Below are 18,105 nucleotides of genomic sequence, written 5' to 3'. Positions count from 1 at the left end.
CAAAGGAGCACCTAGAGATGTCAAGCAGCATGACCCCAGTATCCCTCCCATCGGCCTCCCCAAACCCCCATCTGTGGTGCCTGTTTTGTTCTTCAAGTAATCCCTCCCTCCTTCTTTTCTTTCTCTGCTGCTGTCAGGGTATCTGACCTACCAGAGCCTACAGAAGCTTGGCTTGGCTGAAGCCATCCAAATGAAAGAGATGTATCTGGTTCTTTTGGTTTCTCCAATCATGTGTGACTTTGCCCTCCTTAAAAATCATCCCATTCTGAGTTAGACACCTTGTACTCATATACTGTTTTGTAGAATGGGAACTTCTTTGTACAACTACTTAAAGATATAATAATAAAAAAATGTGAAAAAAAGAAAAAAAATCATCCTCTTTACGTGTGGTGCTGGTGGCTCACACCTGTGATCCTAACTTCTGAGGAGGCTGAGATCTGAGGATTGTGTTCAAAGCCAGCCCAGGCAGGAAAGTCCATGAGACTCTTATCTCCAGTTAACCACCAGGAAACCGGAAGTGGAGCTGTGGCTCAAAAGTGGTAGAGTGCTAGCCTTGAACGGAAAAATCTCAGGGACAGCACCCATGCCCTGAGTCCAGGTCCTACAACTGACAAAGAAAAAAGAAAAATTGTTCCATTTAGCTGTGGATGTTCACTTGACAGCCTAGCTAACTCTCTTGTAGAAATGCTCATGCTTTCCTCTTTGTTTGGAGATTTTAGGGCGTCATTATGCCTCAAGTTGTTACTGGGATTGCAGCAAACGTCGTTAACGTGTGCATGAATGCCCTCCTGCTCTATGCCCTGGACCTTGGAGTGGTGTAAGTCACACACAGAAGGTGTCTGTGTGCTGGGTGTGTGGGCCCTGACCCAGGGGCTGAAAAACCAGAAGTGATACAGGGCACGCAGATGGGCAAGCAGGCACTTACAAGTTGATATTTGGGTACCCAGCATAGCAGATAAGAGGTAGATACTACGGATGCCTACAGAGGAGGAGGTGTAGCCAGCTCAGGCTAGCGGATGGTTGGGGATAGAAGTTAGGTGGAGAGATAGGGACAGAGATTTAGAGGAAGCAGAGTGTTGGCTCACATCTGGATTTGGAGTTAGCCTGGGGAGGCAGGTTGCCATGGGCAATGGAGGCTCACTGTGAGTCCCCCAAATAGAAGTAACCGTGTGCAGATGCCTGGCAGGATTCTCCCAGGATCTAAATTGTAAGCAACAGAGCAAATTCCATTTTATGAAACCTGAAGGGACAGTGTTCCACCAAGAAAGAGAGAAGTTTGAACCTCTCTCATAGGAGTTCCTGTGTCCTGCTGGTTCAATCCTCACCAGAGGCTAGCTCTGGGACCTCTGTCCCAAGCCAGCCTTCACACATGTGGCCAGACAGAGATCACGTCAGCACCATGCAGACAGAGCCCTACCAATCTTGGGATGTTTCAGGACAATGTGTGGCCCTTTATTGACAAAATCTGCTGTACTAGATCATGGCCAACACTTAAAAAAATAAAATATTATGGATCAAATAGAAGAGAATAGAGGAGAAAATTTGAGGCTCCTCAATTGCTGTGAGGTGTGTTTCTTGAGATTTGTTTCAGGTGAGTGGTAGGTGTGTGTACTTGGTAATGTAGGTAGTTGCTTAGTGGTGGAGAATGCATTTATTACTGCTCATAGCCATCATTTCAATGACTGGGGGATGGGCTCAGTGGTAAGGCACTTTCCTTGCATGCACCAGGTCCTGAGATACATGCCCAGCACTAGAAAAAAGGAAGGAAGAAAGGAAGGGAAGGAGGGAGGTAGGGAAAGAGGAAGGAGAGAAGGAAGGAGGGAGAGTAGGAAGAAAGGAAGGAAGGAAGTAAGAAAGGAAGGAAGGAAAGAAAGAAAAAATAGTTGAAGATTAGCACATATATAAGAATACACCAATAAAAATCCATTTATAACTGGGTACTAGTAGCTCAAGCCTGTAATCCTACCTATTCAGGAGGCTGAGATCTGAGGATCATGGTTCAAAGCCAGCCTGGGCAGGAAAGTCTGTGAGACTCTTATCTCCAATTAACCCCCAGAAAACTAGAAGTGGCACTCTGGCTCAATGTGGTAGAGTGCTAGCTTTGAGCACATAAAGCTTAGAGACAGTACCCAGGCCCTGAGATCAAGCCCCACAACCACCAAAAACAAACAAAACCCAAAATCTATCTGATTAGTTTCAGGAGTGGATTAATTAACACCTGATACAATGTGAGGTCTGGATAGGAGAGTGAAATGAGAGAATATATGAGAAGACAGAGTTCCTGGCTCACTGTAAGCACAGGCTTTCTGTTTGTAGTGATAAAATGTTACCCACTGAAGAGGCTCCAAAGTTTTGGTCTAGTGAAAAACAAATGTATTATAATCCTGAGGAGTAAAACTGTGATGATGGGAAGCAGTACTTTGAACACAGGAGCTGGTTGATCCATCCAGACTAGTTAATGTCTAAGAAATGATATATCTTTATGTCCTTTGGTTTTCCCATTGATGAATAGGAACATTGGATTTTTCTATACAATTTAATCTCAGGAAAAGATCTCATAAATAGATGTGGGTTTTTTGTTTGTTTGTTTGTTTTTTGCTTTGGTGCCAGTCAAGGGACTTTGAACTCAGGGCCTGGATGCTGTTCCTGAGCTTTTTTTTGCTTAAGGCTAGTGCTCTACCACTTGAGCCACAGCTCCACTTCTGATTTTTTGGTAAAGAGTCTCACAGACTTTCCTACCACAGACTGGCTTCAAACCATGATCCTCAGATCTCAGCCTCCTGAGTAGCTAAGATTACTGATGCCCAGCTAGATTGATTTTAAAACATTAAAAAAAAACCCAGGAGCTCCGGGCTCATCTATAATGGATTCTTAGCGAGCAAAGGCTTGCCTGGATCACTCCATGGATTCAATGTGAAGGATCAGCTGGGTAATGATGGCCTTTTCTCCTCCAGTGGGTCTGCCTGGGCCAACACCACCTCCCAGTTCGTCCTCTCTGCTCTACTCTTCCTCTACATGTGGTGGAAAAAAATCCACATCAGCACCTGGGGAGGTACATTGCATTGCTTCCTTACCTTCCTTACCTCTTCTTTAGTAGGATATAGGTTCCTGACCTTTCTTCCCAGATGTTTTTAATCTCCAGGGAAATCTTAAGATTTTTTTTTTAAATGCTTTAGTAACTGAAAATATGAAAGTGAAATGGTCAATGTAGGGATATTTTTGTGTTTATGAAGTGAAACTGATGGATCATGTGGGGATCCTATTTGTTAATTCTTTGAGGAACTTCAATAATTATTTTTCCATAGTGGGGACACTTTTTACATTCCAATCCCACCAACAGTACATAGTTTGTCTACTTCCTTGATTGCCTTTGTTGTCTTCTGTGTTTTGGTTTATTTGTTTTGTGGTTTTATTTTTGTTTTTTAGTATTAAGCATCTTAATGGGTTTGAGGTGGTTTTAACTTACGTTTTCCTAATGATTAGTGACATTGCCATCTTTTCATCTACTTGTCCATTTGTATATATTCTTTGGAGAAATATCGATTTAAATTGTTTGCCCAGCCAGGTGCTAGTGGCTCATGCCTGTAATCCTAGTCACTCAGGAGGCTGAGATCTGAGGATTGCAGTTCAAAGCCAGTCATGACAGGAAAATCCATGAGACTCTTATCTCAATTAATCACAAAAAGCTGGAAGTGGAGCTGTGACTCAAATGTAAGAGTACTACCCTGGAACAAAAAAAGCTGAGGGACAGTACCCAGACCTGGCACACACAGACAAGACACACACACACACACACACACACACACACACACACACACACACACACACACACACACACACACACACACACACATTGTTTACCATTTTTTTCCTGCTTATGTGGTGCTGAGGAATCAAACCTAGGGCCTCATGCATGTGAGGTAAGCACTCTACCACTGAGCCACCTTCCCAGGCCTATTGTTTACCATTTTTAAATTGGGTTAGTTCCTCTTTTTTATTGCTGAATTATAGAAGATTTTTATGAATTATAGACACAATGATGTCCAGATTATCTTTATTATCATATAGGCTTTGCAAATATTTTCTTCCATTATTGGGTGATCTTTCCCTCTACTAATGCACCCTTTGATGCATGGAAATCGTTCATTTTCATGTAGTCTAATTGACTTTTTGTTGTTGTTGTTGTTGTTGTGTGAACAGAGTGCATTTCAAAGTGTCTAAAAGCTGGTGTGGTGACTCACGCCTGTAGTCCTAATCAGGAGGCTGAGGCAGTGGATTGCTTGAGGCTAGTAGTTCAAGGCCAGCCTAGGCAATATGGTGACAGTCTCAAAAAGACATCTCCCCATATTACCATATGCATGTGATAAACACACATTTACATATGTATATGCATATATATGTGTGTATAAATGAAGATATATTTGTATGTATATATATATATGAAGATGTTACCTTCAATTTACTTTTGAAATGTGTGTGCACATACACACATGCACACACACACAGACACACACAACCTATATCTATCTGCCTATCTATCATCTATCTCTGTTTTTCATACTATAGTGTGCATCTATCGTATTTTACTTCTTTGGTTCCCTGGGGCTGGTCTCCCACCCCTCACACTCCCACCCCAGTCTGTCACAAGCTAATGTCTTGCTTTTTTTTTTTTAATTGAGCTGCCATCTCTACCTAGAAGTAGCATGTGTGGGTGACAGGGCACCAACATAGTTCAGTTTACTGCACACTACCAAGTTGATACCTGTCATCCTAGGTGTCTATCTCTTTGACGTCTTCATGCTTGGCTAGAGATGGGGGTACTCTGATCTCTGGCCACGTGGAAGGGTGGGATGTAGAATGGAGCAGCTGGTATGCGGGAGTCCTGAGCAATGTATGCGCTGCTTATTGCCTGTTCTCCAGGTTGGACTCGAGAGTGCTTCCAGGAGTGGAGCTCCTACACCCGCCTGGCCATCCCCAGCATGTTCATGTTATGCATCGAGTGGTGGACCTTTGAGATTGGGACCTTCCTCGCAGGTTTGGCAGCATCCACTGGATGCCTCTCCACACAGCTGGTCCCAGAGACCAGTTTTATTTTTCTAGACCACTGTCCCATCAGCTCTCAAAGAGATCTGCCATAGAGGCATAGACCCTTAGTCAGCCATAAATGTTCTCAAGCAGGGAAGGGCTTCAAGCCCCACTTCACCCTCTGTTCATTTTTGTAAATGCAGAAAGGGAAACCATTGGTAAAGAGTTTGGATGTGAGCCAGGTGCTGCTGGCCTACCCTTGTTGTCCTAGCTACCTAGGAGGCTGAGAGCTGAGGATTGTGGTTCAAAGCCAGCCCAGGCAAGAAAGTTCATGGGACTCTTTTCTCCAGTTAACCACTAGAAAGCCAGAAGTGACACTGTAGCTCAAAGTGGTAGGGTCCTAACCTTGAGCGAAAGAGCTCAGAGACAGCACCCAGGCCTCAAATTCAAGTCCCATGACTGACCACAAAAAAAAAAAAAAAAAAAAGAGTTTGGATATGGTAAAGGAGAAGGAAGACAAAACGCAAATCTAGGTCTCTGGACTCACATCATCTTGTTAGATATCTGGCCAAGGCTGGGCACTTTAACAAACACAGAGAATGGTAGAGTTAGCTCTGTTTTAGCTATGCCCTGCATTTCCACCAGAGCTGGAATGATTGGTTACAGGTATTCTGCATAGCCATATTCTCACTAGCAATATAATAGAGCAAGCTGTAGTGACAGCAGATGGTAGTAATGGAGGGGCATTTTTGGCCCTTCTTGAAATAGATTCTAGGGGCTAGAGATGTAACTCTGTGGCAGAACTTCCTTAGCACGCACTAGGCTCTGGCTTCCCTCCCCAGAAATGCTGAACAAAAAACCGGTATGCATATGCCTTGCGTGTTCTAGTTTCATAAGGAAGATGTTGCCTTCCATCCATTTTTTTTTCCAATGTGTTGTGTGTCTGCCGATGTTTCAGGACTCATTAACGTGACGGAGCTGGGAGCCCAGGCTATCATTTATGAACTGGCTTCTGTGGCCTACATGGTAAGAACCACTGGGGGGAGGTAGAGTAAGAGAAAGAGAAAAAAAAAGAATCTTGGACTACTCCCCATCCCACTGGTGAGTGTGACTTAACCTTTCTGAACTTCAGCTTCCTCACCTGCAAACTAGGGGATAGTAGCTACTTTGCAGATGAAGACTGAGTTGTAAGACATCACTTAGCCCAATTCATCTAGCCAATGTGGAGTTGGTGCTAGGATCTGGTGGTGAGTGGGATGGAGTCAGCTCCTTCCCTGTGTCCTATGTCCTCTTCACGAGACAGAGATAGAAAAAGTAGATGAGTGAGCGCACTGTGAGTCTCATGTGTGTAGCACAGGCATCATAGAAATGCAAAAAGGAGGCTGGAGCTGTATACAGGCTGTGAGCTCTTGCTTCTTTGTACAAGCTGGGGAAATAGGTATAGGTGGGCAAGGGAGGTGGGTGGAAGGAAACTGCTAGAATTGTCTGGGTAAGAAATGAGCAGGCTGCTGGGGGTGAGGAGGGAACTGGATGAAGTAGGGAGGCAGAACTGATAGATCAAGGTCAAGGCTGTAGAATGTGGGACAAAAAAGGAATGAGAAGGCTCATAATTGTTACAATATCAGTGTGGGTATACCTGTGATCATGTGATGTTTTCTAAATATTCCAATCTGTATAGAAATAAGATGCTCCCTTTGTTTTGTTTGCTTCTTATTTCTCTAGGGTTGACAGAGGCCATCTTGGTAGAGGGATCATGAGTTTTGTTTTTGTTTTTTTTTTTTTGGTCAGTTCTGGGGTTTCAACCTTGGGCCTGGACTCTGTCTCTGAGCCTCTCTGTGCTCAAGGCTAGTGTTCTAGCACCTGAGCCAAGCCACTTCTGGCTTTTTCTGAGTAGCTTATTGGAGATAAGAGTCTCATGGACATTCCTGCCCGGGTTGGCTTTAAACTGTGATCCTCAGATCTCAGCCTCCTGAGTAGGATTACAGGCGTGAGCCACCAGCACCCAGCTATCATGGGTCATTTTATTTTCCATGTATTTATTTTTAATCTTACAATAATTTATGGGTCTGGCTGCCAGTGGCTCATGACTATAACCCTAGCTACTTAGAAGGATGAGATTTGAGGGTCAAGGTTCAAATCTAGCCCAGGCAGACAAACCCCAGAAACTTTTATCTCCACTTAACCAGAAACAACAACAACAAAAACGAACAAAGTGAAGCTGTGGGTCAAGTGGTAGAATAGCAGTCTTGAATAAAAAAGCTAAAGGAGGAGGCAACAATGCTTGGTAAGAAATGTACTCATTATCTTGCCCATGTAATTGTAACCCCTCTACACAGTTTTTCACAATTAAAAAAAAAAAAGCTAAAGGATAGTGCCCAGACCTTGAGATCAAGCCCAAGAACTTACACACACACACACACACACACACACACACACACACACACTCACTCACAAATAATAGGATAAAAAGAAAGTGTGTCTAAGAGCAGGCACAATAGATTCATGTCAGTACTGGAAGGACACTCAACCAAATAACACACGATAGGCCAATGTAGAAGAAAGAAAATGGAGCAGGATGCCAAGAGAGGAGATACCTTTAATAGGAAGGTGGCCCAGCCAAGGTCTACAAGAAGATGGACTAAAGCAAGGTCAGAGAGAGTACATGGGTTTCCTATGGGTCACTGGAGACCTTGTGGAGTGATGAAGCCAATGTCCCAGGAAGGAAATAAAAGATTGGAGGCTGCTGAAAGATGTTCTGCCTGCAGGTTTGGTTGGTAGTTCGTGGGGTGTATGAGATGGGGAAGGGGTGACACCAAGTGATCAAGTGCCTTGAGTCCCTAAGTCTTAGATACTTTATTATTTATTTATTTATGCTCATTATGTGGCTTGAACTCAGGGGCTAGGAAGCCTCTTTGTGCTCAAGGCTAGTGCTCTACCACTTGAGCCACAGCACCACTTCTAGCTTGTTCTGAGTAGCTTATTGGAGATATGAGTCTCACAGACTTTTCTGCCTGGGCTGGCTTTGAGTTGAAAACCTCAGATCTCAGCCTCCTGAGTATAGGATTACAGGTGTGAGCCACCGGCACCTAGCCATCTTAGACACTTTTGTTGTTGGTCACGGAACTTAACTCGGCCTGGGTGCTGTCCCTCGGCTCTTCAGCTCAAGGCTAGCACTCTACCACTTGAGCCACAGTGCCACTTCCAGTTTTTTGGTGGTTTATTGGAGATAAGAGTCTCGTGGACTTTCCTGCCTGGGCTGGCTTTGAACTGTGATCCTCAGATTTCAGCCTTCTGAGTAGCTAGGATTACAGACGTGAGCCACTGGTGCCCATCCCATCCCATTTCTTTCTGTTTTTTTTTTTTTTTTTTTTTTTCAGGTAAGGGGTAGGTTTATTCATCGTTCAGGCTGGCACCAGGCCATCTTGGTCCTCCATGCAGTAGGGAAAGGCCTGGGAAAGAGAGAGCTGGGAAAGAGAGAGAGAGAGAGAGAGCTGGGGAAAAGAGCTAAGAGAGAGCTAGAAAATAGCTAGAAAAGAGAAGAGCTACAGAAGAGCTAGAAAAAAGCAGAGAGCGTCTGGGCCTGGACTAGGCCTTATCTAGGGTATGGGCGGAGAAAGGTGTGGCCACATCAAATTCAGATGAGACCTCAGCTGATGCAGATGTGACCTCTTCCAGGTGTCCCAGTTGCCTAGGTAATGCAGGTACTGGGTGGAAACTTTGCTGTGAGGAGGGTGGAGTCTGCTAACCATCCAGGAGCAGACCTTACATTCCAGCCTTTTAATAATCATGAAATAGGGCGCGGATTCTCTCTGGCTACTTCCTGCTGACAAGGGGCGTCCACAATAGGGGTAAAAGGCTGGAATTTGGTCCCCTCCCAGAGAAGGCAGTGAGCAGCAGCTGTCCCTTGGTGGCGTGAGTCCTTAAATGAAATCTGGGGAAGTCTCATGAGCATTGAGGGGCTGGAAAAAAAAAATACTAGAGAGCAAATAAATGTCAAGAGGAAGGACTTGGGGCTGAAAATGTTGGTAGAAATCTGGTGACTAGGTAGAGAAGTCAGATGACAAAGGTAACAATATAAATTCCTGTTCAGCTAATAGGTAGAGGTATAGACATTGGATGGGCAGGCTTCTTACTTCTATTGACCTCCAGGCTCTGGTTAATTTTGAAAGGGCAGGCACAAAGTGGCTGATGTGACATTATCTCCTCTTACTCCTGTCCATGTTCCCTTGTTCCCCAGACTGGCTGAGTTCCCCAGGCGCTCGTTGCTGGGATGGCTGGTCCCAGTTGGTATTCAAGGAGGTTTGAACTCAAGGCCTGGGCACTGTCCCTGAGCACTTCTGCTCAAGGCTAGCACTGGACCACTTTGAGTTATAGTGCCACTTGCAGTGTTTGCTGGTTAGAAATAAGAGTCTTGAGCCATGCTTCCAGCCTGGCTCTTTGCAGGTTAGTTGGGAGATGGAGTCTTAGGGATTTTTCAGCCCGGGTTGGCTTTGAACTGAAATCTTTGCCACAAAAGCCCTTTATTATTTCCATTTAAAGCAACAAGGAGATCAAATAGAATAAGTAGAGCTTACCTGGTCCTTATCAAGAATTGCCAACAAATATTCTGAAATGACAAAACTCATTAGATGTGATGAGAATTTTAGCACAGATATGCCCAGTATTTTAGAACCATGCAGTCAGTAGAATACACAATACAAAACAAAAAAGGCAAAACTCAAAACCTAAAATTTTGACAACAATGTTTAGACATCTTTGCTAACAAAGCACATCACATGGTTGGGCCTCAGTTACCAGGGCCTGTGAAAAGAGCAACTTGTTAGCAAGGCACCTTAGTAGTAAGCTTGGTGGAAGGTTAAGGGTCAGATGGGGCCAAACCCTTAACCCACCATGTGGCCAAGATGGCGAATTCAAGATGGCGAATTTCTGAAAAAATGCAAAGAAAGCCTGAACAAATAGATTCATCGTTCCGGCTGGCACCAGGTCATCTTGGTCCTCCACTCAGTGGGGAAAGGCCTGGGAAAGAGAGCTGGGAGAGCTGGGAAAGAGAGAGAGCTGGGAAAGAGAGAGAAAAGAGCTAGAAAAGAGAACATCTGGGAAAGGTGGGAAAGAGAGAGTTAGGAAAGATTAGAGAGCTGGGAAAGAGAAGAGAAGGAAAGAGCTGAGAAAGAGCTAGAAAAGAGCAGAGATCCATCCCATTTCTTTTTTTTTTTTTTTTTTTTTTGTCGATCATGGGGCCTGAACTCTGGGCCTGGGCACTGTCCCTCAGCTCTTCAGCTCAAGGCTAGCACTCTACCACTTGAGCCACTGTGCCACTTCCAGCTTTTTCTGCTTATGTGGTGCTAAGGAATCGAACCCAGGGCCTCATGCATGCAAGGCAAGCACTCTACCACTGAGCCACCTTCCCAGCCCACCCATCCCATTTCTTAACCATTTGCTTTTGGTTCTGATGAGCTTTGTACTTAGGTTGTTTTTGTTTTGTTTGTTTTTGTTACTTTTGTGATTTGTGATGATCCTAGTGGTTGACACATTTGGTGAGGAGGTACTTCACTGCTTGAGCCAGGTCCTTTTTGTTATCACTTTTATCCTGTACCTGTTGACTCAGGAGTGACAAGGAATTCAGCTCCCTTTCCCCAGCATATCCCTCTATCTTTGATTATTTTATTTGTAGTTTTCTTAGTGGTTTCTTTTATGACTTGAAATATTAAACATTGGCCTCTTTTTCTTCATCTATCAACTTTATATTCTTTGCAGCTTGACCCCTAAATTATGAGGAACATTGTGTCCTTACATTTCTTTCTACCCCTCTTCTCATTTGTTTGTTTTTTGGGGGGGGGTCCGGTCGTGGGGCCTGAACTCTGGGCTTGGGCGCTGTCCCTCAGCTCTTCAGTTCAAGGCTAGCACTCTACCACTTGAGCCACAGCGCCACTTCCGGCTTTTTTCTTATGTGGTGCTGAGGAATCGAACCCAGGGCCTCAGGCATGTAAGGCAAGCACTCTACCACTGAGCCAACTTCCCAGCCGCCCTCTTCTCATTTGCCTTCCAAATTCCACAGGCGACTTAACATCCACTCTGCGCTATGAATGAACGAGGCACTGGTCTAAACAATTTACAAATAGCAACTCATGGACTCCTTATTAAAATGCCATATGGGGAGTTTATAGTTACTTCCCACATACCTAGAAATGAGAAAATTGTACCCCAGAGAATATCATTTATCTAAGTTCAAGGAAGTAGATACATGGGATTTGAACCCAGGTCCTGGCTCCAGTTCATGGCTTCAGTTCTTGTGTTATGCACCTTCCCCCAGCTTTATTATTATTTTTATTTAGTGAAGACTATTACCTTTAATTATGTTCTATATTATGTCTTCCATATTCTAGGGGTTATCTGAAAAAAGCAAACATTAACCAATAGTAATTTTTAGCAATATGATGACTTACAGACTCAGCTGATGGTTCTTGTATCAGATGAGGCATAATTGCAGCCCAGTAGTCAGCCAAACTCTCCACTGGAAAATCTTGCATAAGTGACAGATGAGGTGGATGATTATTATTATATTTTATTATTATATTTTATTTTGGTGAAAATTCATCATATTTTCAGTTTGATTTATATTTAGTCCAGGATTTTTTTTACAGCTTTTTATTTGTTTCTCTGGCACTTCTAGTAAGCTTTATTACTTGTTGGCCAGCAGTGTGGGTTTGCCTGTGTTAAGAACATCAGTGTTCATGTCAGGGATCTTCAAAGTCCTTGTCTCTGATTTCTAGACTTTTCGTAGTTTTATATAGAGCTCTTGTTCCAGAATTTGATATGAAATTAAATCTATACTTTCTTTGTTCCATTTCTTCCTTTTTCTTAGATTGTTCAAAAAATTTAGTATCTAGTTATAGAATGTTCCTAAGATCATTTGGAAGATAAATTTGGGAACTCTTTTTTCCCCTTGACAGCTGTTTAATAATTTGAGCATAGAATTCTAGATTCAAAACAATTTCCCTCTGAATTTTGAAGGCACTCAGGGTTACTGTGTCTCTGTGGGCTACACCCCTCTTTGTTGAGGAGTAAACAAGGACTGATTTGTTCCATCTGATCTCCAGTGGTGTATCCTCAGGAATATTTACTGGCACCTCAAATTGACAAGGTACCCTTAATCCATTCTATGGAAAGAAACTATTAAGTCAGTCTTTCTCCATGATGACACTTCATGGCAATAGTACTAAGTTCTATTAGTTCTATTCTATTCTGACTCTTATTCCTGTACAGACAACATGATTTTTCTGTTTGAAAGTTTTAGCATTTGTTCTGAAACTTCACAGGGATATACTTCTGAGGATGGATGGATAAATAGGTAGAAATAGAATTTCTGTTTCATATCTGTGATGCCTTTTTGATGTGAAGATTCTTATTTCTTAGCTCTAGAGAAGTTAACTTTTTTCTTTCCTTTTCTGTTCATTTTTCTATTCTTTAAAATTTTTCTACTAGATAGAGGTTGACTTCTTGGACTCATCATTTTGCTTTTGACCTTTTACATATTCGAAAGAAATCTCCTTTGGCTTTTTGCTTATCTTCTATAGACTGCTGCTCTTATGATGTCTTACTATCCTTTCTTCACAGGACTCTGCAGTTTCATGCTTCCCTGTCTTTATATATCTCTAGGGAGACTAAATTGAATCCTTTTTTTTTTTTTTGGGTCTGGTCATGAGGCCTGTACTCTGGGCCTGGGCGCTGTCCCTCAGCTCTTCAGCTCAAGGCTAGCGCTCTACCACTTGAGCCACAGCACCACTTCCGGCTTTCTTCTTTTTGCTTATGTGGTGCTGAGGAATCGAACCCAGGGCCTCAGGCATGAAAGGCAAGTGCTCTACCACTGAGTTACCTTCCCAGCCCCACTAAATTGAATCTTTAAATAATCTTTTGTTCTTTGAAACAGCTATTTTGTTTCCTCTATCATCAATGGCCTCTTATTTATCTTTGGGGGAATGACTCATTCAGTCTTCCTCAAACCATGAGATGTGGCATAATGGCACCAACCTATAACCCTAACACTCAGAGGTAGAGTCTGGAGGATCTAGGATTCGAGGCCAGTCCCAATTATATAGTGAGACATTGCATATAAATAAATACATAATAGGGCTGGGAAGGTGGCTCAGTGGTAGAGCACTTGCCTTGCATGCATGAGGCCCTGGGTTCAATTCCTCAGCACCACATAAGCAAAAAGGAAAAAGCCAGAAGTGGTGCTGTGGCTCAAGTGGTAGCATGCTAGCCTTGAGCTGAAGAGCTGAGGGACAGCACCCAGGCCCAGAGTTCAAGGTCCCACCACCGGACACAAAATAAATAAATAAATACATACATACATATATACATACATACATACATAAATACACAAATACATAATAAATAAATAAATGGCCAACATTGCATTTCTGTCCTGTTATTTGGAGATTTTTTTCCCTCAACAATCTTTCCCTAGTACCTGCCAAGTCACATTTTTATTTTCAGGTTTGTGGGTAAGGACTAAGCAAAGGTGGACTGGCCTCCTCACTCTTGTCCCATATTGCCTCTATACCAACCATCTTCAAAGACAAAAGAAGGGTTCTTCTGGGCTACCACCCTTCTGGGGATGGGGTGAGATGGCCTGAGGCCCTCTTCTTAGATACTGTGCCTTCTGTGTGGGCAGAACCTGGAACTCAGGTTGCAAGGGCTCTGTTGGGACAAAGGAGTTGAGATCCAGCCTTCTGGCATGTTCTGGAGTGTGGCTTCCCAGGTTCCACCCCAGTGTGATGATATGCCTGCTTTTCTGCTCCTATTCTCAGTGTTTGTGTTTTGGGGGAAGGATGAGAGTTGAGAATATGAGGGCTGGGAAGGTGGCTCAGTGGTAGAGCGCTTGCCTTGCATGCTTAAGGCCCTGAGTTTGATTCTTCAGCACCACATAAGCAAAAAGAAAAAAGCTGGAAGTGGCACTGTGGCTCAAGTGGTAGAGCGCTAGCCTTGAGCTGAAGAGCTGAGGGACAGCGTCCAGGCCCAGAGTTCAGGCCCATGACTGGACACCCCCTCCCCCCAAAAAAAAAGAGAATACGAGCTGATCAACAATCATTTTAAATACACACACACACACACACACACACACACACACACACACACAGCCAGGTGGCTCACAACTGTAATCCTAGCTATTCAGGAGCCTGAGATCTGAGGACTGTGGTTTGAAGCCAGCCCAGGTAGGAAAGTCTGTGAGACTCATATATCTGATTATCCACCAAAAAGCTGGAAGTGGATCTGTGGCTCAAATGGTAGAGCGCTAGCCTTGAGCAAAAGAACTCAGGGATAGCATCCAGGTCCTGAGTTCAAGCCCCAGTACCGGCACACACACATAAAAAGTATATACTGGATTTTGTGTGTGTGTGCCAGTTCTAGGGCTTGACCTCAAAGCCTTGATATTTTGTTAGGCTTCCCCCCCCACCTCATAATTGTCTATTTTTCAAGTTCTGTTTTTGGATGTGTGATACTGGGCTTGTAGTCGGAATCTCACTAACTTTTTTCTACTAGTTGGCCTCAACTCACTATTCTCCCAATCTTTGCCTCCTAAGTAGCAGTCTTTATAGATGTGAGGCATTGTACTGAGTCTCAGGTTCTTAATCTTAACAGTTTAGTATGTAGTTTTATTAATTCAGGCTATTTTCAAGACAATAATCTACTAGGCTTTGAGGAGAAGGCTGTTTTTAGCAGAGTGAGAATTTTCAGTTAATGTATCTATTCTATTTTTATAGTAGAATTAAAATATTTTAATATTAAAAGCAGAGAGCCTAAATGAAAGCTGTGTTTATACAACCCATATTACCCAAACAAAGAGTAGTACCTTGTTGAAAAATAAGAATTAAGGAACATGAATCTCTGAAGGTTGAATGATAGTCTATTTAAGAAGCAAATATGCACCAGTGGCTTACATCTGTAATTCTAGCTTCAGGAGGCTGAGATCTGAGGATCCCTGTTCAAAGGCAGTCAGGTAGGAAAGTCTATGAGACTCTTATCTCCAATTAACCACTAAAAAGTCAAATGTGAAGCTGTAGTTCAAGTGGTAGAGTACTAGCCTAGGATTTAAAAGTCCAGGGACAGTTAGGATCAAGCTCCAGGACTAGCATCAAAGAAAATGAAGAAAGGAAGAAGGGAGGAAAGAAAGGAGGGAAGGAAGGAAGAACGAAAGATGAAGGAAGGAAGAACGAAAGATGAAAGAAAGAAAAAAAAGGAGAGAAAGAAGGAAGGAAGGAAGGAAAGGAGAGAGAAAGGGAAAGGGAGGAAGAAAGGAAAGAGAAAGAAAAAAGAAAGTGAAAGAAAGATAAGAAAGAAAGAAGAAGGAAGGAAGGAAGGAACAAAAAGAGAGTGAGGGAGAAAGAAAGAAAAGAAAAAGCAAAAGAGATAAAGAAGCATAGCTTTTAGGCCAGGCACCAGTGGCTAAGATCTGAGGATCCCAGTTCAAAGCCAGCTGGGGCAGGAAAGTCCATGAGACTCTTATCTCCAATAAGCCACCAGAAAAGCAGAAGTGGCACTGTGAGCTAAAGAGCTAAAGGACAGATCGCAGGCACCAGAGTTTAAGCCCCAAGACGAATGAAAAAAAAAAAAAGCATAGCTTTAGATTTCCTTAAACAATAATTGTTTTTACATGTGACCAATACTACCAAAACTAAAAGAAAATAATTGTCACTTGAAAGACCCCGTTTCAGCTGAGTGGATCATCAGACAAATAAGATATATCTCCCATCCCACCATTCAGGATATGGGTATGGACTTTCCTGAGTCCCTACAGAGTTCTAGACTGTGTCCTAAGAGCTTTTTAAAGTAATTCCTTCAATTTTAATAGATACTTTGTATATTTCTATTAAGTTAAATCTTACCAGCAAAATGGAGTTGGGTTGATTAAGTGGTGATAGTCTGTGTAGCCACTAAAGAAGGAGATGTGTTTCACCAAACCAAGTTTTTCAAGAAGCTCTGCTCTGGCCCACATGCAGCAGTGGGCAGCTGGGCAGTACTGCCCTCTTCACCAGGGAAGAAATGGGTTGGAGGAGATGGAGCAATATCTTTCCTGTCTCACAGGCAGGATGTACTAGCATCTGTAATAGAACCCAGGTCGTTGATTCTGTCTGGCGTTTTCATGTAGTTGTACCCAAGTGCTCTAGTGCTCACATTTTCTTAATTGTGAATTCTGATTGTTAATTTGCAGGTGCCCCATGGCTTTGGAGTGGCTGCCAGTGTCCGAGTGGGTAATGCTCTGGGGGCAGGGAATGCTGAACAGGCCCGATGTGCCTGTACTACTGTTGTCTTGTGTGCTGGTAAGCAAAGCCCTTCTCCCTGGCCTCCATACTGGGCTTACTGAGATAAGTTAAAATCAACATGTCAGAATTGAGACAGTTTCTCCCCCTCCCCTCCCACAACCCCCACCACTTCTCTCTCCCTAAACCTTTATTCTTTAGGTGCTTTTTTGTTTTTGGTTTTGGGTTGTTTTTTTTTTTTTTTTTGCCAGTCCTGTGGTGTGCACACTGGATCTGGGCTCTGTCCCAAGCTTCTTTTTTTTTTTTTTTTGGTCGGTCATGGGGCCTGAATTCTGGGCCTGGGCATGGTCCCTCAGCTCTTCAGCTCAAGGCTAGCACTCTACCACTACTTCTGGCTTTTTCTGCTTATGTGGTGCTGAGGAATCAAACCCCAGGGCCTCATGCATGCAAGGCAAGCACTCTACCACTGAGCCACCTTCCCAGCCCCCTGAGCTTCTTTTTGCTCAAGGCTAGCACTCTACCACTTGAGCCACAGCACCACTTCCAGCTTTTTCTGAGTTTATTGGAGATAAGAGTCTCATGGGCTTTCCTGACTGGACTGGCTTCAAACCACAATCCTCAGATCTCGGTCTCCTGTACAGCTGATACTCAGTTTAGGCTCTTTCTAATTTACTGAGTTAAATATATCTTCTAGTGCCACATACCAAGTAAATAGTAACATGATTGGCATTACTGAAATAATTTTAAAAGCAGTTATCAAATATAGTCTTATTTTATGGCCATAATCTGAGTGACCAGTTCTCCATGACCCTGAATCTACTCTGGCCATCCCAATATCTTGGAATCTAAGCAGTTAAGAAAAGATTCTGAAGTAGTCAAGTCTTTAATCTGTACTCCTATAACAGAATACCTGAAGTGAAGTAACTTATAAAAAGCAAAATTGTATTTCTCACAGCACTACAGGCTGGGAAGTCCAAGATCTAGGCAACAGCAAGTCTGAGCAGTTGGTGAGGACTGCCCTCTGCTTCCAAGATGGTGGTTTAATGTGCCCCCTCCTGAAAGGTTGAGCAGTTGACCATGTTTCCTCCCAGGGCAGAGGGGAAGGAGATGAAGAGGGAGTGGACTCCCTCTGACAAACTCATTTTTGAGAGCACACTGATCCATTCATGAGGGCAAGAGCCCTCCAGGTTCAGTCACTTTCCAGAGGGCTCTTCCCAGTGCTATCACACTGAAGATTAAATTTCCACCTGAATGTTGGAGAGCATAACAACATTTAAACTGTAGCAATTGACATCATACTCAAATTATTTCCTGAGTGTCCCCTAGAGAGAGGAGTCAGAATCACCAAATCTTAATTGTCCTTGTCACAGACAATAAACACTGTAACATTTCTTTAAAACAGGGCCTCACTCTGTTGCTCAGGCTTAACTTGGGATCTCTAGCAATCTCCTGCATCCCCCTCCCAAGTAGCCCCCAACTACAGGAGACTGAGAGGTGAGGGTCAAAGCTTGAAGGGGTACTATGGATGCTGTCCCTTTGCTTTTTAAAACATTATTATTATTACTCAATGCTGGCACTCAACTACTTGAGCCACACCTCCACTTCTGTCTTTTTGCTGGTGAGTTGGAGATAAGAGTCTTACAGACTTTCCTGCCAGGGGCTGGCTTTGAACTATTGCTCCTCAGATCTCAGCCTCCTAAATAGCTAGGGTTATAGGTGTGAGCCACCACACTCCACTCCTTACATTTCTTAAATCATGTTATAGTGTTTGAGTTTTTGTTGTTGTTGTTGTTGCTTTTTACTGTTTTTACTTTTTTTT

The 18,105-nt window shown here is 43.3% G+C and overlaps 1 protein-coding gene across 1 annotated transcript in view; it reads left to right on the top strand.

Annotated features, from left to right (window-relative positions):
• Nucleotides 1-18,105, top strand: part of LOC122103562 (multidrug and toxin extrusion protein 2-like) — a 40,518-nt gene that overhangs the window by 11,409 nt on the left and 11,004 nt on the right. The window contains exons 7-11 of the mRNA XM_042674167.1: nt 720-817; nt 2,955-3,052; nt 4,921-5,034; nt 5,984-6,051; nt 16,238-16,346. Of these exons, the coding sequence (XP_042530101.1) occupies nt 720-817; nt 2,955-3,052; nt 4,921-5,034; nt 5,984-6,051; nt 16,238-16,346 (487 nt within the window). The remainder of the gene's footprint in view (nt 1-719; nt 818-2,954; nt 3,053-4,920; nt 5,035-5,983; nt 6,052-16,237; nt 16,347-18,105) is intronic.

This window comes from Dipodomys spectabilis, unplaced genomic scaffold (assembly GCF_019054845.1).
Source record: "Dipodomys spectabilis isolate Male_0828 unplaced genomic scaffold, ASM1905484v1 ptg000018l, whole genome shotgun sequence".
Classification (NCBI taxonomy): Eukaryota; Metazoa; Chordata; class Mammalia; order Rodentia; family Heteromyidae; genus Dipodomys; species Dipodomys spectabilis.
This window is presented reverse-complemented; position numbering and strand designations above follow the sequence as displayed.